The 24,506-nt window shown below is 48.3% G+C and overlaps 1 protein-coding gene across 1 annotated transcript in view; it reads left to right on the forward strand.

The window, feature by feature from the left end:
• Nucleotides 1-15: 15 nt before the first annotated feature.
• LOC108102290 overlaps nucleotides 16-24,506 on the forward strand; it is a 38,803-nt gene continuing 14,312 nt past the window's right edge. Inside the window, 19 exon segments of the mRNA XM_017207043.1 lie at nucleotides 16-176; nucleotides 438-695; nucleotides 749-965; nucleotides 1,029-1,158; nucleotides 4,190-4,888; nucleotides 5,304-5,933; nucleotides 9,442-9,765; nucleotides 9,822-10,744; nucleotides 12,315-13,043; nucleotides 13,996-14,592; nucleotides 14,719-14,902; nucleotides 17,590-17,858; nucleotides 18,289-18,840; nucleotides 19,278-19,435; nucleotides 19,645-20,266; nucleotides 22,210-22,350; nucleotides 22,352-22,888; nucleotides 23,698-23,865; nucleotides 23,949-24,238. Of these exon segments, the coding sequence (XP_017062532.1) occupies nucleotides 103-176; nucleotides 438-695; nucleotides 749-965; nucleotides 1,029-1,158; nucleotides 4,190-4,888; nucleotides 5,304-5,933; nucleotides 9,442-9,765; nucleotides 9,822-10,744; nucleotides 12,315-13,043; nucleotides 13,996-14,592; nucleotides 14,719-14,902; nucleotides 17,590-17,858; nucleotides 18,289-18,840; nucleotides 19,278-19,435; nucleotides 19,645-20,266; nucleotides 22,210-22,350; nucleotides 22,352-22,888; nucleotides 23,698-23,865; nucleotides 23,949-24,238 (7,502 nt within the window). The 5' untranslated portion in view covers nucleotides 16-102.

The following is a 24,506-nucleotide window of genomic DNA, read 5'->3' on the forward strand; positions in this document are numbered from 1 at the left end:
AAAATACTGCTTTCATTTTCAGATCAAAACAAAACAAAAGAGCAATGTTTTTCTGTGTTTTTATTTTAAAATAACGTTTAAAAACGTTCGTTTAGCGACGAAATGGACAAATCTAGGTCCAGTGTTTACGACAAGTTCGTTGGCTTTGTGGAGCAGTTGCGCAATACAGAATGCAGGTGTGTTTTGATCCTGTTTGTTTTTTTTCGGTTGCAATGGAATGTTTTGGGGAGGAGACCGGCAACAGTTTGTTTTGATTACGGAATAACATTAATAAATCTATGTGTCGAGGTTATTTCCCTGGGGCTTTATGCCTCTTACGTGGCTCAGCCGACTGATTTAGCCCGAAAACATTCCTGCTGCCGTTGACAACAAGCACATCCGTTATGACGTCATGCCACATACCTGCACTAATTGCATACTATCTCAAATTCCCACAGTCAAAAGCAGAAGATCGCCTGCTTTCAGCAGATAGCCGAGTGCATCATGTCGCCCTCGCTGGCCGGGCACATCAACTATGCGGCCCACTGCGGCACGGCCACAAATGTCCTGCTGCTCTTCTGCGAGGATGTGGACTCCGTAGTGCGGATGAGTGCGGAGGAGAACCTCAACAAGATCCTGCGGGCACTGGAGAAGACCCGAGTCAGTCGCATCCTCATGGATCTGTACGGAGAGATTAAAAGGAATGGCAACCAGAGGTAGGCAGCCCAAACTCGTACTACCACATTTTCTAAAAGCGTACTCATTTTAGATCCCTGAGGATTTGCCTGAACCTGTTCTCCTACTATGCCCCACAAATAAAAGAGAAGCACATCAAGTGGTATGCTGTCAGGTTACTCCAATGCATGACCACAATTTCTCAGCGCAAGGAGACGCTGCTCCAGGAAACCCTATCCGAATTCGTCAAGCACTTTGGCCGTTATCTACAGCAGGGACTCAGCGATAGCGAGTCCTGCAAGCTATTCGAGGTGCTTATGATCATCTACCAGTTAATTTATTTAGTTACTCAATTCCATGTTGATTTTTTGCAGACTTTTCTAGACAATATTGGCTCCGATTGTGCCGTCAAGCGTCGCTGCTCGGCGCAAAATTGCATCAGTCTGATTGAGCATGCACGCAATAAAAGTCTAATGGCCAGACATGGAGTCAACAAAGTGATGGGTAAGCGGCAGAGGAAAACGGAAATGAAGCGTCAGATAGGAATAAAAAATTCGCTTTTCGAGAGATGTTCAAGACCTTATAAGAAGCAATTTTAATAAGTCTTGTAAAAAATATAGAGTTATAGACTGAATAGTAGTACGCAATTCCAGGAAAAAGTTAATAGAAAAATCTGTTTATACAGGTGTTAAATTCTTGTTTAGTAAGTGATTAAAGATGACAAAAAATATAGGTTCGACGTTGCATAAAATCTGCCTGCCCCAAAAAATCCATTTAATTGAACAGTTTTTGTTTCCCAGCCATGTCAAGGCCTTTTAATTTGAAAACACGCCGGCTCCCATAAAAGCCCGTTATTGTTCGTCCAGATTTGGATGAACTAATCCACAATTCGGTGTTATCGCTGTTAGTTATTTAACGCATTTTCGCTTCGAACACGTCCAGCAGAACGCTCTTTATATTCGCATCAATAATGAAAGTGGTGTTTAAAAAGCGTGTAACGGCCAAACGCTAAGCCCCGCATAGATCTGCATATATATTGTTGGGCATGTGAGCGCTGTTGCTAAAAAATATTTTTAATATTCTAAAAAGCCGCAAATCCATGAAAAATACCTTACCAAAGAGTAGAGCCATCGAACTGCGAACTACGTGAGCGGGAAGAAGGCTGGCTTTCGGGTTTTATTCAAACTCGCATTGGGGATGCAATCACAACCGTGGGTTTGTTTGTCTGTGGTTTGTGGGCGCTGATGGGCGGGCCACAATAAGAGTAACTAGACGGTCGAAATAAATTATATTTCTACATTGCTGTTGGTTACCTTTCCCAATCAATGGGCGAGCCATCGAACGTATATATTTTTTTGAGATTTGTTTTGATTTTAGACAGCGATAGCGGCAGTTTTTATTTTAGCATTTGCTGACTGGCGGACTGCAGCAATAACTGCAGCGGCAAAAACAAAAGTCATGGCAACGCGAGCCATGCGAAAATGCTTAAAAATTGCAAACACAAATCACTTTTTATTGAATTTTCATGAAAATATTGTTGGCACACGTCGGCGGAAAGGTAAATGCACCTAGTTAAAGTTTCCATTGCTTTTTATGAGTTACGAATAAACTTTGGCAGAGATCTGTGTATGGCATTGGCAAACAATTAAAGTGAGAAGTTAGGGAAAAACTAATTCATTTACTGGGATTACTTTTGCGACTCATGCACGGAAGTCAAAGCTCTGACCTCACCTCAGTTCATATAAATTAAGCTTCGACTTGACTTTACCTTTGCTCTTTTCTTGTCCAAATGTTTACCTTCAAATCAACTCCTTCAGCTGCCGCCCCTGCCCCTACCCGAATGCTCCTTCCCCTGCCGGCTAGTCTTCTAGTCCTGTGTCAACTTTATGCCACTTCTCGGCAAAGGCACAATGCCAGGCAGCTCTTCAGCGCATCCTTATACAGTCTGGCGCCTCTTTTTATGGGCATCCATCTCGGCGGCCCTACTTGGGCTGCCTGGCATCCTTGCATCCTCGCATCCTGGCATCCTGGCATCCCGGCATCCTGGCTGCCTGGCTGCTGGCTGCCTGGCATGCCCCAACAAGCAGACACAAAGTGCGGCCCTGGTCCTCAGGACTACTCGGGTCCTAGACCTCGGAGCCGCCCCCGCCAGCTCCGTTTGTTTGTCTCCGCCCGTAGACGAAATGAAATTTATGCACTCGGACACTTCCATGCAATAATTCATGCGAAATTGAATCAGATATTCATTCCTGTGCAGCTTTAAAGCGGATAATCAACGTTGTAAACAAATGCCAGCCGAACGAGGGCAGCAAAGCCAACAGCTGCGAAGGGAGCATGCAAAATTTATGTTGCCCACTGACTGACGCCGAGCTAAACAAAAAGTGCAAATTATTTTCATGTCAGCTGTGGCAGCATAAATAGCCGAATGTCCAGTTCATTCTCTGAAATCGCTGAAGCTCCCATCTAAAATTGTGCTTTATGGCTCCTGATTGTTAAACTGACTGAACATGCCAAAGTAATCAGAGATGCATAGTTTTTGACTTAATTTTGGGTTTGTGCAAAGCTCGATAATTAATGATAAATGTGTTGGGTAATACTATTAAATGCTTAAACATTTAAAGAACTTGTTTCATTATTCTCTTTATTATTAAACGAATGATGGTTAAGGGTTTTAAACACAAACTTAAAGCCTGTCAAAAGTTTGATTTCTGGTCCAAGATTACTTTGGTATCGATTCCGATAAGTAGTTCCCACAGTATATAGTACACCTTTCGGGCGGCTATTAATTGCAGTCTTTAAACGTGCCCAGCATGATGCCACCCCCCGCCCATTTCGGGCTCGCCAATTTTGCAGAAAGTTCTTGCGGCTTCTGCCGCAATTAATTGATACACATGGAAACAGGCCGCAAGTTGTGCTCGGCAAAGTCACTTGCCTGCCATGAGGGCCATGTAAAAAGTTTCTCCGGCGAGAAGTGTTTTCAATTTTGCGCCCCAAAGGAAGAAAATGAAAACTAATTGAGTAACAAACTTCCAACATGGCGTTTTGTGATTGGTGGCGTATACGTAATGAAACGACAAATAAGCGGAGACAACAAGAGCAAGAACTGCTGGGAACTGCTCACAGTGGGTGGCTAGTGGGTGAGTGGGCGAGTGGGAGAGTGGGTGGCATGTGTGCGGAGTCTATAAATATCAGATGGAAAGTTTTCAACGAGATAAATTTAATTGGAGGCAATTTGTTGCAAAACATATGAGGGAAAAGTTGCCAAGAACACGAAAGAAGTATGAACTGCAATTGGCCGGCCAAAAGCAGCGCGAAGTGGGTAAAGGTAGTCCATTGCCATTGGTATCTCCTGCTGGTATCGGTAATGGTATTGCTATTGGTATTGGTATCGGTATCTGGGGCTTGCTTATTGAGCAAATTGGCATTGCCGGCGCACGCTGCGCAAAAAGTTTGAGGAGCGTTTTTAATTTGTATCAACAGCTGCCATAAGTTTCCCGCCATTAACCAACTTATCCCCTTATCCTTTGTTTCGCAGAGCTCCTGCTGACGGACCAGCAGACGAGCAGCGTGCTGGGAGCTCTGGGGCTGTTGCGCCTCCTGCTGCCGCAACTCATACGCGGCTACTCGGCCGACAGCCTCGAGGACTCCGAGTCCTTGGCCGGCCAGCAGCAGCAGCAGAATCTGCAGAAGAGGCAGCAGCAGCAGCAGACGACGACGACCTCCGACTGCCGGCAAATTATTGAAATTTATGATTATTGTTTGCACCTGCTGAGCACGCAGCCCACCACGAATCACGCCATCATAAATGCCACACTGGAGGTCATCAACGGCATTCTCCAGGCGCTGGACGCCCCGACCGATGGCCAATGTAGCCAGGGTCTGGGCCAAAGTTTGCGCCAACTGTTGTGCAATCAACAACTGCAGCACAATGAGTATTTGCGGCGAAGGAAATCATTAAAGAATCAAATATTCCAATTGAAAAATTACGAAGTGGCGACAAGTCAACAGCAGCTCGACAACGAGGACGAGGATGCAGATGCGGATGCGGATGAGCTGGCGGATGGGGCCAGTGCAATGCAAATGAAAAAGAATTCAAATGCAAAACTGCAGCAGGCGAAGTGTCAACAGCAGCAGCAACAACAACAGGAGAAGCTCGGGGTTGAGAGGAGCTCGCTGGGAATTAATGCCGGGGAAGATGCCACGACCGAGGCTGCAAGTTCCGTCGCTGATGAAGGTATGGCAAATAAGGCAGAATGCAAGTCGAGATGGCTTGTGGGTTTTTGGTGGTATGAGTGTGTGTGTGCGGGAAGTCATGTGGAAATGTGACATGCTGACAGAGGATCAGAGGAACTGGGTACCAGAGAACCAGAGAACCGGGGAACTAAGGAACGAGACCGACAGACAGACAGACAGACCATGCCGAAATCAAGAAAATTGAGCAATTGCACAGGCAGATGGAGACACCCACACACAACACACACACAATGCACATATGAAAATTATTAGTGCATGCTCTTAGGCGGCACATGCAGGAACGAGGTCAGGCCGAATTTGCATTTGCATTTGCCGCCAGCGGAATCCTGCACAAATATTTACACAAATTGTAAGGCTAACCCACAGTCACGCCCACACCCGTTTGCCTTTTCCAGGGGGAGACAGAAAGGCAGCCAAGCAGCGCAGCCACATTAGGAATGCCGCACGCAGCATCAGCGAATGCGTTGCCCCGGACGAGGACGCCAGGGGGCAAGGACACCAGCAGCGGCAGGACGAGGATGATGACATGGAGGACGACGACGACGATGACGACGACATGGAGCTGCTGAGTGCCGAGTGTGATGACTTCACAACCCTGTCGCAACTAAATGAACAACAACAGCCGCTGTCAGCGGCATTGCGATTGCCCGCAACAACAGCAACAACCATAACTGCAGCAGCAACAACAACGACAGCGGGAGCAGCAGGAGCATCGCAGGACGATAAACTGATTGATGTTGATGCCGATGTCGGGGGGCTGCCTAAACCGCAGCATCAGTCATCTCTGCAGAACCTGCTCGCCGGCAGCGACGACAAATCCCAGCATTTGAGTGACATCGACAATGAATCTTTCAACAGCATCGATTTCGAAGCCGAAATCACAATTGCTGGCAGCAAAGAGCAGCAGCGGGAACAGCAACAGCAACAGAAACAACAACATCCTGCGGCGGATGATTCGTTGGAATCCGGCGATGCAACGGCAATTGGCACATTCTTCAACAATCTGCTGTCGCATTCCAACGCAGGTGAGTCCGCCATAACTATGACTATATCCCGCGCAAATATTTCATTAGCAAAGTTCAAAGTCAGCGAAGCAAGTTCAAAACTATTTCCATTTGATGTTATTGCATTTCACGGTCTACCGCAGTCGCCACCAAATTCTATTATTCCCCCGCCTTTTGATTTCTGATTTCTTTTTTTTTTTTTTGCGCCAAACAATTCCCCATTTATGTGCAATATTCGGGCGGTATTCGGCGGTATTATTTGCATAATTACGGCAGAGCTGCAGACGTGACTTGCCGGCGAGCAGTTCTCGATTGCCAATTGCACTTGCGATTTAATGAAGCGTAATTGTTGCCGCTGCAACTCCCTAAAGTTGTCAAGTAAAAATAGGCAATTCGTGCAGAAGTTTCGTCCTTTGAGGAGGAGGGAAACTATTTTGGGGAATAATGGTAAACAATCATCGAACTATACTTAATTGTTTGGAAATCTTTAAGTTTTCTATGAAAAATATGGAGATATCATAAGGTTTATTGGCGTTTATTTGATTGGAAATAGTAATGATAATTTTTTGGTAATCACACTAAATTTAATTCTGATTTTGTTTCCTGTTTTGCTAAGTGTGTGCATCTCGTCGTTAGCTTTTTCTAGTCGGTTAACATCATTGCGAAAATAGGGTAAACAAATCCCGCTCTTTGATTTCGATGCTGTTTGCTGACATTTCGATGCCTTCTGATTGCATTGTCCTTGAGATAATTTATTTTAATATTTAAATCGCTGGCTGATTGACTTGCTGGAGCGAAAGGATCGCAGCGCCGAGTGCACGCGTGTGTGCCCCACTTTCCCCTGACCCACAAAGGAAGGAGCCCGGGAAGAGTGGCAGACACGATGCCAGACCCATGTCCTGTCGTTAGTTAGTGCGCGGGGCGGGGGCTAGTAATAAACAAAGGAAATGTACTGCACTGAGCCGGAAGTACTAATTAAGCGAATGAGTTGTGGGCGGAGCAGAGTCCTTTGATGGGGGAAAAAAAGACAACTGATTGGGGTAAAAGAGAGAGAGAGAGAGAGAAGGAGAGGGGAGTGCCTGCGAAAAACCCACATCTACTTGACGTGAATGTTGGGCTTAAATCCGGCATTTCTTGCCAGCGCGCGTGAGTGTGTATGTGTGTACGTGGGTGTGTGTGTGGATGCGGATTAAGCCTGAAACATGGCAATGCATTTGCTGTGCGATGGCCCCAAAAGTCCGCCCACCAGCGCCACCAAGGCAACCTCATTGCTGGTTTTCTTGTGCCGCCACTGCCACTTGGCCAAAGCATCACACTGCAAGTTGGCAACAAAGTGGTTAAGACAAATGGGTTACGTGATAAAATGCGGTTACTCAAATTGCATGTATGCAAGCTTACATGTTGTGTCACAGTATTCGTGTGTGGGTGTGGGTGTGTGTGAGTTTTCGGCGCGGGTGTGCGGTGCGGTGTATGTGGGTGTGTGTGTGTGAGTGTGGGCCAAGTGTGCCATGTGTGTGTCCGGGTTTATTTAGCATTGCCAGGAATCGTGAGACGAGCGGGCCGAAACGGGGAGCCAGCCATCAGTTGCTGCACTTTGCCTGCTCCGCGTTTAGCTGTTTTTATTTTCTTCCTCCTCTCCATTGCCTGCCTCTGTTGTTATTGTTGCTCCAGTTCCTCTTTTTATTGTTGTTGTTGTTGTTGTTATCCTTTCTGGGCCGTATTAGTTGTTTTTGCCATTGTGCACTTATGCGCTATCAGCCTTTTGCGCTGCTCTGCCCGTCCGTCCGCGGTAGTTATTGCCGGTTGTTTGTTTGTCTTTTTTATAAATATATATACGAGTATGTGTGCTCAGATATGTTGCCACAGCCGCCCGTCTTTATCTGCATTAGAGCCACGACGATTAGTATACTCTAGCAAGGACTCCAGGGACATGTCCTTGTCGAGTGATTTTATTGTGTGTACATACATTATACATTTCGTATGTTATGTTTAAAAATGTATTATTTTTAAAAATCTTTTATTAATGTATCAATACTAAATTAATTTTGAATAGTGTTATAGATCGATTGATAGGTGGTTAGATAGTATATTCAGGATCCCACTTTGTTTCGGCTCACCATCTTAGCCTATTTTCATAAACAATTTTTAGCAACTGCAGGTCCTGTGCTCCGCTTTCCCTACTTTTTGCCATTCCTCTCGCAGCTCCACATATGTAACTCGGGCTGTAAAAAACATTTGCATGTGTGCTGGCAGCGGAGAGAAAGAGGTTTGCCGTCTGTGTGTCAGGCATAAAGTAGCAACCATGAGACCTTCTCCCATCGGGCTTCCCGACCAGCCCGCGTTTCCTACGCGGTTTTCATTGTCGTCTAGTTTGGGGTTTTGTTCGCTTCTCTGCCCATACGCTTCAAAGTTTTATTTGCCATTTTTGTGTGCTGCGTTTTTTGTTTTCGTTTTCAACGTGATTTTACAATAAAAAGAAAACACTCCACCGAAGTTGCGGAGCTGCTGCCGTTTTCACTTTTATGGGGCGAAACTATTAAAGCATAAAAGGCAACCGAACCCGCGGCACAACCCCAAACATAATTACAGGCGAGTGGATGAGCGTGGAGTTCCATAAAACTGCATGAAGGGCTCCCTGATTTCGGGGCTTTTTACGAGCAGCGAGCTTTCGCTAATTTGAGGGAATGCCAATGTTATTCGAGTTGCATTTTTCGGTTAATCTGCATCTGAAAGTGGGGATTACCATTAATATGTATGATATACTTCTTGGGAAAACCTTTTTAAAATATGTATGTTTTTGATTAGGTCTCGGCTGATATCCAAACTATATCGTTACTTACTTCAGTTGACAATTCCTTGCTAATTCTTAACCACATTGTCGGACTGCCACTTCTGGTTCAAGTGTGTGCTGCAAATGCAACACAGATCGGCTTCCTCCTCGGTTTATCCCACTCATCCCTCGAACAATACATGCGAGCACTTTGGCCATAAAGTGCTCCGCTGCTTCCGCTGGCCGCAGTCGCAATCGTGGCTGCTCTAATTTTTACAGCGCTTGCATGCGGCCGGAACATCCATTAGAACAATAACAAACACAGCGGCGGGGAAGCCACAACAAGTGCATCTAAAAGATGCAGCCATTTTTAACCCACTTAAGTGGTCAGTGGGGGAGGCGAATGGCGAGTGGCTGGCTGCTCTCTACTCGTACTCTCCATGAAATTGAAGTTTTCAATTAATTTTCAATACAAGATGGAGAGCCGGCAAGTTTCGCCCGCGGCGACCAGCTAATAGAACAACATAAAAAGCAGCTAAGGAAAATAGTTTTAGCGGTTTTTCCACACACACATGCACTCCCACATCCCCATCCATTTTCTTTGCTGGAAAAGTTTGCTGGGGGAGACGAATGAGCCTGGTAATTGGCCGTCTGGAGTGACCGCAAATTAGCCAACGCCATCGCAGGAATTAGTGTCAGGCGAAGTTATCCGCTGGACCTTCTAACTCGCCTTTGTGCCTTTGTGTACTCCAATTGCAGCTTCGGAGTCGGTCAGTAAGCTCTTTCGTCAATCAAGTGCCTCCAAATCCACGCCCTCGAAGTCGGCGCCCGCCGACAAATCGGATGCCGCCTCCACGGCCTCGCTCACCCTGTCGCTGAGTTCGCTGGCCAGCAGCGGCAACCTGGAGCCTCCGGAGCGGCAGCCCTCGATTGCCGAGACGCCCACCCCCGCGGAGGACTCCTGTTCGATGACTGCCTCCCACACCGCCTCCACGGCCCTTATGATGGACGCTCCTGCGGCGGAGGAGGAGGAGGTGGTGGCTCCCAAGCCCGAAACACCGCAGCTGCGAGGAACGCCGAACGGTAAGTCAGAGGACCTTGCACTCAGGAGCCGCTAATTAGAAGCTCTATCCCCGCAGCTAATCCCTTTCTGGCGGAGAACTCACCGCTCCGACAGACGGTCGTGGGTCGAACCCTGGTCTCCGTGAAAATCGGCAGCATCCTGGAGCAGCCGATGCTCCACTACACCGCCCGCCTGGTGGCAGCTCGCTTCCTGCTCAGCGGACAGGCGGCGGGACTGCAGCCGGACAGCTTCAGCCGGGTGTCTATCAAGAGCCTCTCCCTGGCGGTGGTGGCCCACTGTGTACGGCTGGCGCCCAGGGTGCTCCAGCTCAGTCTGGAGATCAGCGATCAGGAGCTGCAGCTGCTGGAGGACTCGCAGGTGGTGGCCAGTGGCGACAGCACCCAGGCTTCCAGTCCGCAGAGCAGCGATAACTCTCAATTGAGTGCAGATAAATCAACCGTGGACAGTCCCCTCATTCAGACTGAGCTGGAGGAGAATATGCTGCTGCTGGACATCAAGGACGACCACTTTGGCCCCAGCACATGTCCTGCCTATCTGCAGCCAACTACTCCCTCCCTCAGCCGCAGTGCAGATGCCTCGGTTCTGCTGCTCGGAGGCAGCTCTCCATCCCGGTCTGCCAAGAGATCGGCGAACGAGGAGAAGCTCTCCAAGTCCGAGATTATCGGCAGCTCCTTTCGACCCACTGTGGCTGCGGAGGATGTGCCTCCGCTGAGTCTGCCACCGCGTCCTCCCAAGCGCACCAAGTCCACGCGCAGTCGAGCGGGTCTAATTGGATTGCCTTCGCCAGCAGAGAGTGCTCCGAAGCAGGGAAGCCAGGCACTCTCGGACGTCCTGCTCTTCCACGACCACTGCGATCCCATTCTGCGGGGAGGCGTCCAGCAGGTTGTGGGCTACTTCCTGCAATCCAGCGGCGCTGGAGTGTTCCTGGAGCTGCGGCGTAATCTCGGCCTGCAACACTTGCTGGCCATTTTGCTGAAGGTGAGTGCATCGATAATCCCGAACACAAAGCGTTCCGTAGCCACGGGCACTCCGGAGAAAGTTCCCTAATGGGTGGCTCCACGGTTAATGGTAAGCCACATTACATGTATGCCAACCCGCTTTGTATATCTGGCGCTATATCTTTGTCATAGAACGCCCACTTGCCCCACTCTTCGCTACTGTTTTTTTCACCATGTTACTCCGTTTTCTCCCCTGCGTTTGCATAACGCATACGCCACGTTGTACGATAGAATATTTGCTTTACCCTTTTCAGAGTACAGAGATTTGGTTAGGAAGTACACTTCGTATTATATCTATACAAACTAAAGACTTATAATTATCAAGGCATTAAATACTGTTTATAAAAATCTTTATTTTTTATGAGAAGAAAATTGGTTGAATAATTTTATTCGGAATTCAAGAGCATTCCGTCTTCGTATGATCTGAATTACCATGTGTCAGTAGCTCCCCTTTTTGCGCTCCCTGCGCAAACATTCTATATCTATAAATATGCGCCCCCACCTTTTCGCTGTACTTTTTTCTATGTTAAACCATCAAGCTAACATATTTTAACACATGCAGGCAAACGAACACACACGGACCCGGACACGTGTCCATATCAATGGCTGCTGCCTTTTGAATATTTCCCAGCTCCGGCCACCGACTCAAGCCAACTGCAGCTGCAGTGGCAGTGGCTGTGGAAGTGGCAGTGGAGCTTGGCCGGCGGCACTCAGTGTGCTGGTTGTTTTTCATTGGAAAGCAAGAAAGAGAATTCTTATCGCCCTCGCAATGTGCAAGTGCAAATGCCCCCAAAGGGAGCAGCGCATCCGCTGCCACGGTGGCTCCTCCACCATCCACCTCCTCCAGAAAATACCCTTCCGGCATGCGGAATGTGCGCATAAGTTGCACATTGATTTCTGTCTGGGGATTGGCCGTGGCAGTAAGTTGGGCCCGGTTTCTTATTGAATTCAATAATTTAGTGGCCGGCACCGAACATTTAAATTGCTACTGGCTGTGCTGGCCCCCCAAAAGTGCAATTTGATTATGCAATGTTGTTGCAGCGAAAAGTAGGGGTTGTCGAAAGGGCAAAGGAAAAAGGGAAGGGAAAAAGTGGATAGGGGGAACGCAGGACGTGCTGGCTGAAAATCACATTAGAAGCCTGCTACATAATGGCTGCAAATCCGTCTCAATGGCACTTGCCAGCATGCCAAAATTGGAGCCAAAACGAGATAGGGAAGATCCTCCCCGGAGCAGGAGCAGCAGCCAGAGGAGCAGGAGCAGGCCAAAGGCAAAGCAACTTTGATAACAATAGCCCTTTGCAGCTAGGAAAAGCTTGTTAGGGATTCGTTAAAAATGCACACACTCCCCCAGAAGGATGGCCGCAATCCGGATGCCGGAGAGCTGGCCACTGTGTGATTGTGGAAAACTTTTTGCTTGTGCAAACAATAAAACACAAATTCGCTTAGCCAACGTCTCGCTTTGGCCGTCTTCTGCCTGTTCTTGAGACCCTGTATAAAGAAATTTAGCCGAAAACTTTTTCTAGCTCTTCCCTTCGTTTCGTTTCTTGCAGGGATTCGAGGACGAGATCCACACAGTGGTTATACAAGCGTTGAATGCATTCGATAAGATATTTCCGCATGTGGTGTCCAAATATTTGACAGAGCCGCCATGTCATTATCATGCTCATCAGCAGCAGCAGCAGCGACAGAAGGAGCAGGAGCTAAAGTTGGAGCAGGATGACAAGGAGCCAAAGGAGCAGGACCTGCAGCGACATTCAAGTGGACAACAAAGGCGTCCGGGCCAGGCGCAAACATTTGGCCAACAAACTTTTGCCAGGGAGCAGGATAATGCCTTAAGCAGTCGTCGGCAGCAACAAAGGGGTCCTAACGATGATGCCGGGACATGTGCCAAGTCCTCCTCGGCCACTGATAATGATGAGCTACTGGCTGCTCTTTTGAATGATTTCCAATTGCAATCGACTGGCATGCAGCAACAACAGCAGGAGCAGCAAAAGAATAGCGGGCAGTCGGGTAATGAGGCCGACCCCAAAGTGGAACCCTTCTGCGTGTTTGCCATCTCGCCCAAATTGCTCTTGAGCAAACTCCGGCTCTGCCATCACAATAAATATTGGCTGGTCCAGAATAAATACGCCGAAGTTATCTCGAATTTAAATTACGTGCTGCTGCGGTCGTACTACGCAAATTTTCGATGCGGCTCAGACAACAGAAGCAGCCAGGGAGCCAGGGAGCAGGACTCCACGACGAAGGACGAGGGTGAGGACATTGTCTGCACTTATGAGGTAAGCAGCTAAATCGTCTTATTACAGCCGGGCCCGCTGGCAGTCCGCCGCACTTCTGGCCAGCTTGTTTATTGTGCAGATTATTTTACGAGTGTGTTTTCGCCCGACTCTGCAGCTCTGCAGCTCCGAAAGCAATTCGAGTGCCTGGCGCTCCGTCCTCTGACAACTCTTATTGAACATTTGTGCACTCAAGTGTGTGGCCGGGCTCTTTGTGCATTCCGCAGGAGACTGCGGAGCGCATCCTGCCGAATGTTTCCACGACTTACCGACTGACAAACTGACGGACCGACGACTGACGCGCAGAGCTTCGGGCTTTTTCATGGCGCTCGCACATATATTTGTTTATTTATTATTTTGACAAAGCTAAGCAATTTACTAAATGGCACAGAGGGGGGAAACGTACGCCAACTCGAGAGTCGGCAAACAATCGAGCCGAAAGAAGGCGACTGGCGGATCAAACTGAGCACCAAGAAACGTAATGGCATGAGCAGAACTTGACTAGTGTGCCTAGGCGCCCATCAATAGATGGGATAGGATAGGCAAGGATAGTGGCCCAGATTTAGTATTCCAATCGCAGTAGCAATTATGGTTGACTGTGTTTTCACAAAGTTCAAAACTTCGCATCCCGCATTTTTGCTGGTTGCACACTCAGAAAAAAAGGATTTGAAACAATAACAAGTTCTATTGGTTTATTGCTGGGAACTTACAATCGAAATTAGAAAATTAACAACTTATTTACTAAGCCGTTCTCCTGCCTAAATATATTAGTAATTTCTTTTAAGCCTAGTCCTAGTTAGGTTTTCTCGAGTGTAGCTCCTTGCGGGGTAAACCGACTAGGCAAACCGCATCTGCACGGCATCGGGAACTGCCAAACTGCATAATGAAAACTTGGCTCACTTTTTGATTTACAACGTGCCGTCAAGCGACTCAAAAAAACACTTTGCTCTCGCAGGCGCAGTTCCTGGCTGAACTTTTACATCTGCTCGGCGACGATGATGCGCGGGTGCGGGAACACGCCGCCTGCTGTCTTTGCCGCTTTATAATGCAAACGGCGCGCCAGGACCCTTCGACGGCCAAGGATGGGGATGGGGACCGAGGAGCGGGCCAAATCGAAGGCTCCACCAGTGGCAGTGGCAGTGGCAACGTCAACGTGGAAACTCAACAAACTAATTTCAATTTGCTGTGGGATTTTTTCGACTATCGCATATTTGGCAGCATGTCCGTGACGTTGCGTAATTTATTCCGGGCCAGTTCGACGATTGTGCCTCCGCTGGCTGAGTTGGATGCACTACCCTCCTCTAGCTCCTCCTCGGACTCCTCGGGCAGCACGTCCTCGGGATCGGCAGCTGCCTCCTCAGGATCCGGAGCCCCAGTCTCCGCGGCGGCGGCCTACTTCGCGGCGAGTTACGGCATCGGAATCGCCGAGGGGCATGTTTTTTCGCTGGCATCGGCGGGCCAACGTCAAATCGCGCAGGAGGAAAAAGTTTTGGCCAAAGTTTTGTATCGCTTGACAAATAAATTGATGACGCTGAATGATAAAAATGTGCAGGTAAATATTTGTGTGCCAGCCGCCAATCGAAGCGAACCGAATCGAATCGAATCGAACAGAATCGAATCGAGGCGAATCGACCAGACCGCTCTCATTCCCTCCCCCTTTTCCCTCTGCCCGTTACAGTTTGGCATAATTTACGCGCTGCGCCTCCTGCTGAGGCACTTCAATTTCGTGGACTATCAACAGACCTGGCTGGAATTCAATTTCGTCGAAATTTGCATTAGCTATGCCTACTACAACAATGCAACAGCTGCGGACCTCAGCTGCCAGAACGATTTGATTGATGTGATGGGCAAACTAATGGCAGGTGAGTGGGCCCGATCGCAAAGGGGTTCCCATTGTGGGTCTGAGTATTATTCTGATTCTGGGGTCGATTTACTGGGATACTTCCTTGCCCCCGATCCGACCGACACTCGCATTCATGCCGCATTAATGCACGGATGGCTGGCTGGTCGAATGCATTCCCGATATTTCCGATATTTATTGGATTTATTCGACTGGCGGCCGGAGGTCTGCGCTTTGTGGCTCGTTTGGCTAATTTAATTTAAATGGAATTACAAAAACAGTAATTTTTAGTCTGAGACTGCATATTTAATTGCATTATGCTGTAATGAATGCTGTGGCAACGTTTGCATAAATCATTTTAATTAATTGTTTGTCATTAAATAGATTTGCATAAATATTTTTATGCTGCGGTGTAAGTGACTGGGCGCAGTCTATTTTTTTCCAGCTGTTATTATTTTTAAATTTAATCAGGGCAACGGGAAATTAGCATAAATGGTTTTAAATTTCCGTTTCACTAAAAGTTTGTTTGGCTACCAAAAAGGTTAGCAATTAAAATTAGAAAAAACCCAGTGCAGACTGCAAACAGGTCGAATATAAAACACTCTTCAATATAAGTATGACTAATCCAATTTATGTGGTAAATAGTTTTCCACAGACTACTCTAATTCAGGCTACAAAAACTGCGATTTACATTGAAATTAATACAGTTTTAGTATAGACAACAGACTGCATTCCAGTCCCGACTTTCCCACAATTTAGCCTGGGGTTTATAATTTAATAATTTTCAACAACATCATTAACAAAGTGCGTATCTAAAAAATACCAGCAACTGTGGCAACATCAACATCAGCGGCAGTTACGCGGATAGTGCGCTAATAAACATTTCAATTCAATTTACAAAATGTTTATAGCGCACAACAAAAACGCAAACAGCAGACCAAACTTCAACTCAATTTCATTAGTGCATTTCACATCGAACCACCACTCCACCCATTCGTCGAATCGGCCGACGTGCATTAGGATGCTATAAATTTGGGGACATTATGCCGAGGGGCGGGGCAGCGGCGACAGGCGCTCAATTATTTATCATGCCGGTCGCGTACTTGCTACGCGCTAATGTAATCCACCATAATCAAAAAGTAATTAAATTATTAATAAACCATTAAATGTTAAACAATTTTTGTGTCAGCGGCGCCGGCTGCTCTTGCACTGCCCATCGATCCTATGGCGATTTGCATTTGCATTTGTGCTGCTTACATGCATTTCGCATTTCCCATTTTGCATTTCGCATTCAACAATTTAATATTTAAGCCGCGTGCACTTATGTGGCCGCGTGTCCTTTAGTCCTTTTGTCCGTGTGGCTCGCATATCTGCACATCGATTTGGAAACGGAATCGCCAAATGTTTTCCGACACTCCGCGTGCGCTTCATGATAAGTTTTGACAGTTGCCAAAATGTATGCAAATAGTTTCCAATTCATGTCCGAGCGGAAAACAAAAAGCCCGCGAAAATCCCTTAATTGTAGCCTGTGTGAATTCACAGTTCACCAATGGCTTAAAGCCACTTAGCCACCTGCATTACAATGTTATTTAAGGTAGGGCTTGTTGTTATTTTAAAGCTAAACTTGTAGATGGTAGTACTGCTCTTATTACTAATATGTGTCGAATAAACCTGAGATGAACTCCCTTTATTCCATAAGAGCTTTCAGATGATTAGATGAATGAAAGGAGTAATGAAACAGTTTTAATGAAGCAGCTTTGAAGTTTGCACTAATAATAAATGAATGAATTTTAAGGGCCTCGGGGAATCATTTATCACAATTGTCCGTGTACGAATGGTCTTGTGTGCCGTGCGGTTTAATTCATCTACTTACATATCGTGAGCGGTGCGAACTCCACCTTTTCCCCTCTAGGATCCAATGTTGCACTGGCGCCAAACGGGAAAAATAACTGAAATGCGCGATAAATAAATATAAATTGGTAACGGAAGAATGGCGGCGTCTCATTGCGATTGTGTGCGATTTTCAATTAATTAGTAAATGTAATGCAAACTGCGATCCGGGCCGCAGGCGTATCCAATCGCCCAATCGCCCATCGGAGCACCCGAAGGGGGCTCTTTAAATGGCTCCCTTAACACTTAATTTTTATAAATATTTATGCGCACACAATTTAATTTATTTGTAAATAATATTTTTTTGCACCGGCGTTTCCTTTGCCGCTGCCACAGAAATACAAAAATGCAGAAATACAAATTTAAAATGCTTATTGCCGGAGCGCGTTGCATTGTTGACACATAAATTGAAATGTTGCGTGTCTCGCAGTGCAGAAGCAAACACACACCGCACACACAACACACACACGGCACACACGCGTTAATTAATGCAGATAAATCATAGCGGACTTTGAAGCGTTTTCCGCTCGTTACCTATGCAATTTTTGTTTTAATTTCGCATTATTTTTCCGCCTTTTCGGCCTTCGCCCGCATCCGCATATCCGCATCCGCATATCGCCATGGCAATCCCATTGAATCAGGCATTTTTCAATTGCAAATCCATTAATGCGTTTTTCATTCGGTGAGCTGCAATTACGCCGCATTTGTATAATGTTGAGGGCTCGTTTGCATTTTAACACAATTAGCCGGGCGGGATCACTTAATTTGCCATTAATAAGCCACCGCCACCGCCCTTCATCCGTCACTCCGTCACTCCAGGTGCCCTGCTCTCCTCCGGCGAACCAAGTGGCCCTCACCTGGACTTTCTGCTGCGCCACAGCGTCAAGATGCTGAACGTCTACTTCCACCTGGCCACCAACCAGCGCCCGCCCACTGGATCCCACCACGGGAGCTCGAAGCCCGCCAAGAGCGAGCTCTTCGCCCGCGAACCGCCAGCCGGATCCCCACAGGCGATGGGTTACTTTGCCGGCGATTACGTTTACATGAAACTTTACAACGTTTTAAGAGGTGCTAATGACAGCTACAAGGTAAGTCAAGCCACGGATTCCCGGAGTCGCAGATTCGCAGATTCGCGGACTCGAGCGAGCAACCGCCATTAAGTCGCTGGTGGCGCCGAAATGGCAAAAGTTGCACAGCACGTGCACTGAGATTTCGCAGCATTCGGGATTCAGGACTGAGGACTCAAGCTACGAGATGGAGTTGCCCTCGCCCGCCTGCGTTGCACGTAGAGCGCAATGCGCCGTTTTATATGCAACGGCAATGAGTTGTAAAAATTCAACCCGCGACGAAATGCAGGCAACGTAGCATCCTCACTTGACTTTTGCCACTTTTGCCACTCGCAGCTCAAACAGAAAACTTCTCGCGCCGAGTGACTTAATGTGCGGGTTGCATTAGGGCCCCCCAGCCACCCATCAGCCACAGGATCTAACTGGGTAACTCTTTATTCCGCCTCCCCAGATAACCATAAATCACGAGGCGGGCAGCTTATTAATTTGTCTCCTCAAAACCTGCCTCAACGCACTGAGCCTCTGCCTGGAGGCCATGGACAGTGGCTCGCCCCCGGAGCTCAAACTAATCGAAGAAGTGCTCCACTATCTGACCAAGCTCATAAATTATGCGCCCGCCGAGTGCGTTGCATGTCTGCGGCAACTGCTGAAATATTTATTCGCCCAAAATTATGCCAGCCAAGTGCGGCTGCAGCCAACGCCAACCAGCGGTGGAGTTGGTCACCATGCCTCCTTCATCCGTCCCTTCTTCGCGGCCAAGGGCAGGGGTCACGGCGCCGGCTCAGCACCGTTGCCAACAATAAATTCAAAACCCGAGGAGGCTCTCCGCGGGGCAGGAGCAGCCGGAGCAGCCCACCGCCAGCCAATTGATACTGATACTGACGCCCCGCTCCAGGCGATGGGCATGCTCTTTGTCCAGGGCCTCCAGCCGGCCTCTCCGCCGACGGGCGACTGCGTCCGGCTTATAAAGCTATTCGAACCACTGGTCATATACTGTCTGACGGTGAGTACACTCCAAGAAATATACAAGTAGTTTGAAGCAGAAGTAAAGAGAGGGTAAAGCTGAATAGGAACCCATTCATGCCATTAAATCAATATAAATTGAAAGCTGAATTACATATGAAATTGAAATACATATTGAATAGTAATTCATACCTTTTACTAGAATATTCCATAATTATTTCCACTTTTTCGCAAGTGTAACAACGTTACGTTGGCCAGCGATGGCTAATTAATTTTAGTTGTAGCCAATTTGTTTGATTAAAAATGCACAGACACGAATAGCGAACGTCCTGGGGAGCAGTCCTTAATCTGCCCCGCATGTGAGTGTGTTGGCTGGTTCAAAGTGCAGCCATTGATATTTTATTAATGGCAGAATTTGTGCTAGCATTCCCGCATGTAACACACTATATACCTCAATCCCTCTTTCTCCGCTTTCAGCTCTTCATGAAATCCAATGCGCTGGTTCAGGCGCCCATTTTGCAACTACTTTCCCAGCTGCTGGAACTCAATGTAACCTACAGCATTCTGGACTCCAAGAACGTGATATTCGACCAGATACTGAGCACCATGGATCTGATCGAGAGTGGAATTGATAGGTAAGCCATAAGCATATAGATAATGATATAATAGTATCTGTAAGGCTCCCAATAAGAAAACACTTACAGGGTTGAGTTTTTTGTAGGAAACTGATTTTATTCTTTCTTGAGTTTGGTTTATATAGGCAATATTTGTATGAGTCTGAACAGTATCTTTGTTATCTCCCCTCAATTACAATTGCTCGTTTAATTTCAAATTGCTCTTTCAGAAACGCCTTTATAATTGTGCCACCCATGCTGCGGTTCCTGGTGCAGCTGACCCACAAGAGCGTCCGGCAGTTGATCACCATCCCCAAGATCATCAGCATCACCAACAACCTGCTGGCCAACGGGTCCGTTCGCGAGGTGGCCCTGCTGGCTTTAAAGACCCTCAGCTACGAGCTCTTCTTCATGCACAGCCAGCTGGAGGAGGCACTGGACACGGAGGAGCATGGCTCGGGAAGAACGGCGTGCCAGAGTCCTCTGAGCGCGGCTCCCACACCGGAAACCAGAGAGGCCTTGCTGGCGCAGCGTCGCGAACTGGACACCCAGCGGGAGGTGGTCCTGGGGATGCTGGAGAAGTTCATCGAGGCGCGGCCGAGTCAACAGGTCCTGGCCCTCCTCCTCCTCTTCGAGCGGAGTGTGCAGGAGCTGGACACGCCTCCCTACCGCAGTGCCCAGGACGCGGACGCCGTCTACGGAACGCTGTGCCGCGGCCTGGCCTCCAACCAGTGGCGCCTCCACTCCGCCGGAGACCTGCGGCTGCTGGAGAGCTGCTTCCGCAACAACGGCAACCACGTGCTGGCCGACAGCAAGGGATTCCTGCAGCTGCTGCAGCTGTTCGTCGAGCAGGTGGGTTAAATATGCAGGATGCAGGGCCTAAAACCTGGCAAGCCACTCCGTTGCTCAGTTACTCAGTTGCTCAGCCAGTCAGCCAATTCAGAGCTGCCCATCGGGACTTCAATTACGCAGGGCATGGAGGCAGTGAGTCTCCGCTCCGGCAGATCGAACTCATAAATATGCGAGCTGCCTGCTTAAATATACATGCCATGCCGCACACACTCACTTCGAGGCGTCGGGCAATTTGTAATATTTATGAATGCAGACGGAACTTAAAACACAGCCGACATGCAAATGAACATAAAGCTGTCTATCAGCCGCCGGTTTGGCAGGCTGCCAATGCAAATGACATATGAATGTCCTGAGTCCTGAGTCCTGAGTAGGTGTCATCGGGCGTGCCAGGCATCCACTTAATAATATAATTGAAGTAATGCCACAAATTACAACGCTCTCAGTTTGGCAACGTCGGCCGTGCGACTTAACTGGTACTTAGTTTCGACGCCAGCAATTGCATAAATTGAACTCGATTGAGCTCGAATTGCCGGGCGACAGATGCTTTGGCTTCAAGATGACAGGCGATTTCATCAGTTTGCATTCGTTCGGAGTCAGTGCCGAATGAGTTTTGTGTAAAGTATCGAAAGCCAAGGCAACTCGAAAGGTGGCAAAAACACCTGTAGGGCCTCTGCCACCATCGAAGCTCATCAACGATTTGTCATTGGCCGTCCGTCCGTCCGTCCGTCCATTCAACCCTCTGCATTTCCATACACACGAATGCACTTAGTTGCAGTTACAGGGCAATTTTTTATTTCGCCTTGCTGTTTTTGCTTTTTACTACAGTTGTTGTTGTTGCCACTGCTGTTGCTGTAGCTGTTGCTGATCCATGTGGCGCTGTAGTTAATGTGGCACATGTCGTATACGTGACATTTTTAATACCTACGCTTCAACGCCGCACATTTTCAACTATTAATGCGCATTTAAGCTACACATGCATTAACTGTCGGGCAGGAGTTGCCTCACATGTATGTACATAGCTCGTACTCCTCCTGCTGCTGCTGCTGCCTCCGGGGCAGGGCCACGCCCCCTGCCATCCCGCCCCCAGATAGACCAGTCAACCGTTATGCTACAGTTAAACCAACTTAATTACACAGTCTCACTAGCGAGTGTGTGTCGCTTCTCGGGGGCCGGTGGCCTCACTCGAGTCGAGTTGAGTAGGGTGGAGTGCTTGTCGCAGTAGGCAGTCAATTGCACGTGAAGACCCAACTTGACCCCGGCTGCATCCACCTGTCTAACGCCCTTGGCCACTGGCCACCCACCCAACTGGGCACCCAACTGCCATCCCCCCAAATCGCTCGTATTAATGGCGACCTGACACTTTACTGCCACCGGCAATTCAACTTCATTTAACTTGTAAGTTATGCGCACGGCTTAAAAACTTTAACTAATTATCGTTTATTTAATTTTGACATGCAGGAGAGATGAGTTGGTTGGGAAAGTTTAGAGGGTTTTATGCACTCGTCGCCGCTCAAGTGGGATGAGTAATTAACACACCAAGCCCCCATCACCATCCTCCCTTATTTATGGGAGGCAGGTGACTAGTTTTATGGCAGCAGCGTTTTAATTGAAATTGAAATTGCACCGCAACTTAAACAACATTCTGCGTGTAAACATTTACTCGAGGAGGCACGCGAGGCGTTCGGAAAAAAGCTTATTTAAAATGTGCACCGCAGCAAATGGAATTGCACTCGCCACATGTGGCAAACGCAGAGGCTGAAGGAAAGCGGGGAGGATCCACTCTAATTACTGCCGGAAAATATGTTGATGTTGGCACTGGCAACTTTGTCACACAAATTTATGCAAACTTTCACACTTTACTGCACTGGCGGTCAGCAACGAAAGGAGTCATCAGCCAGCGAACTAACGTCTTTCTCCCCTTTCTCTCCCCACTTTCGTTGCAGGGCGTCGGCAACTTTGGTGATTTGGCCCTGGCCACGGTCGTGCTGGCCAACGTGATCCTGAAGACCGAGGAGATTTATCTGGTGAATCACATAAAACTTTATTTGAAGAACAATCCAACAGCCGAGCGGCGTCTGCACTCCCCTCCTGCCCTCCGCCTCCGCTGCTCCTCTCTGGAAGGACGAGGAGCCCTCCACCTCCTCGGCGGCCGCAGCTGCCCGGGCGGCCGCTTCCGCCTCCTCCGCCTCCCGCTCGACCATCAGCGAGATTAACTACTTCGCCAAAGTTCTCTCCGAGAAGCTGCTCGCCTGCCTCGACGTCCTGCTGGGCCAGGACTCCAGCTCGATTCCCAGCCACGCCTACGCTCAGTTGGCCGCGCGGTTCGTCGACGCCCTGCAGAACGTCTGCTGTCGCTCGCGGCACAAGGACGCCCTCCAGTCGGTGTTCCGTTTGGTCCTGGCCGAGTCCGAGTTCCTCTGCAAGTTCCACGGCCTGCTGCTGCTGAGTGCCGCCGGCCAGGGCGGATCCGGCCCACTGGACGCCGTGCTGCTGGCCTCCCTGCGACTGCTGCTGGCCATGCGGCTGGAGGAGCCTGCCACCCTCCTGGAACAGGCCGCCCAGCTGCCGCTGAGGAGTAACTTGCAGCGGGCGGTGCTCCGCGAAGTTTGTCGCACCAATGTGGTAAGTGAACTGGGGGAAAACTGGGCTTACAACATTTTGTGGTCATTTCAGATTGGGTAATTATTTATTCAAAAGAAATTTAAAATTCTCCAAAAGTGGTCAGGAATATTATTTTCGGTTTCGTACACTGCAAAGATATACAGGGGTGGTCAAAAGTAATTTCACAAAATAAAAGTGAAATATACTCGAAACTTGATCTTGCTCCGCTTAATTTTTGGCATCAATGGAAAGGTAATTTAAATGCCGTTTGAATGATGCACTACTTTTCTTAACCCATTCAGTACTTATTGAAAATTCCGAATGTCCTTAAATGCATCTCATTATTCAGCCATATCTATATGAACTCCAGAACTGACCACAGTCTTTGTAATTAGTGCTTTAGTTCTTGCAGTGTAACCAAGCAAAGGAGGGCAGCGCAGTCATGGCGAATCAGACACATTAGTTTAATTTGAGTTTGGCAGACGACAGCGATTGTTGGGCCTTCAGAACCGCCGCGTTCCCCCCTGAATATCCAAACCATAAACGACAATGCGAATTTTTCCAGCTGACAGTTGTCGCGCTCGCAATTTTGCGGTTCACCGCACCGGGTTTTCGGTTTCGGCTTTCGGTTCAGAGTCCCGCCGACGGGAGTGAGCCTTTAAACGGTTGGCTTACTTTAAGCACTGTTCATTGGCGGGCATAATTTAAATGATTGCCACTCGAACATGCGCCACTTGTTGGCTAATGGCTCCCCCATCCTCCCATCCGCTTTCCAATCGCTTATAATTCCCGGTGAACCCGACCAAATCACAATTGTCCACTAATTGCAGGGCTACGATTGGAGTGCGCAACAAGTGCGCCGCCTGTTCGACGGCAGGTATCTGAATTTCCTAATTGCTGACCACTTGGAATTCCTTTGCGAACTATGCCAAGAGCGTCCCGAGTGCGGCTCATTACTGCAGGTGGCCCTGCTGCGGAGCGCCCACCGATTGAGCAGGGTAAGTTGCGATGACTTTTGCATAACAAAGCGCCTCCCTCATCAGCCCCTTTCTTCTCCCCTCCCCCATCTTTGTCCCCACAGCCATCCATTCGCATCGTCCTTCGGCTCTTGGGACGGCTTTGTGAGCCCGCCGAGCAGGGCGCCTCCGGAGACGCCGCCGGGGATGCGGACGCCACCCTGCAGGCCCTCCAGCTCCTTAGTCGCCTCCACCAGCTGCACGAGGGAGAGCGCTCGCTGCAGCTGCCCGTCGAGCGGATGGCCCGCCGCCTGAGTGCCCAGAGCGGTCCGGCGGCCAGGAGCGTCATCTACGAGCGGCTGGTCGAAGGGGACCTCGCCGGCGGTGAGGACCAGGACGCCCTGCGCACCCTGCTGTGAGTAGATCCTTGGCAATTACTCTTCGGAAGGAGTGCAGATTTGCATTCACTTTATGCGAATGTTAGTTGTTGGGGTGGTTCTTTTGCAATGAAATTATAGGAACCACATTTGCTGAATATGTTTAAATAATTATTTTCCTTACTATAATTATTGATTTCCAATTAACTGAATTTATTTTCCTTACCATAATTATTGATTCCCAATTAACAGAATTTTAAATAGTTTCCTAATGCTGAGCTTTTTCTTTGCGATGTTGTGTCACCT

The sequence above is a fragment of the Drosophila ficusphila genome, unplaced genomic scaffold (assembly GCF_018152265.1).
Source record: "Drosophila ficusphila isolate 14025-0441.05 unplaced genomic scaffold, ASM1815226v1 contig_791, whole genome shotgun sequence".
Classification (NCBI taxonomy): domain Eukaryota; kingdom Metazoa; phylum Arthropoda; class Insecta; order Diptera; family Drosophilidae; genus Drosophila; species Drosophila ficusphila.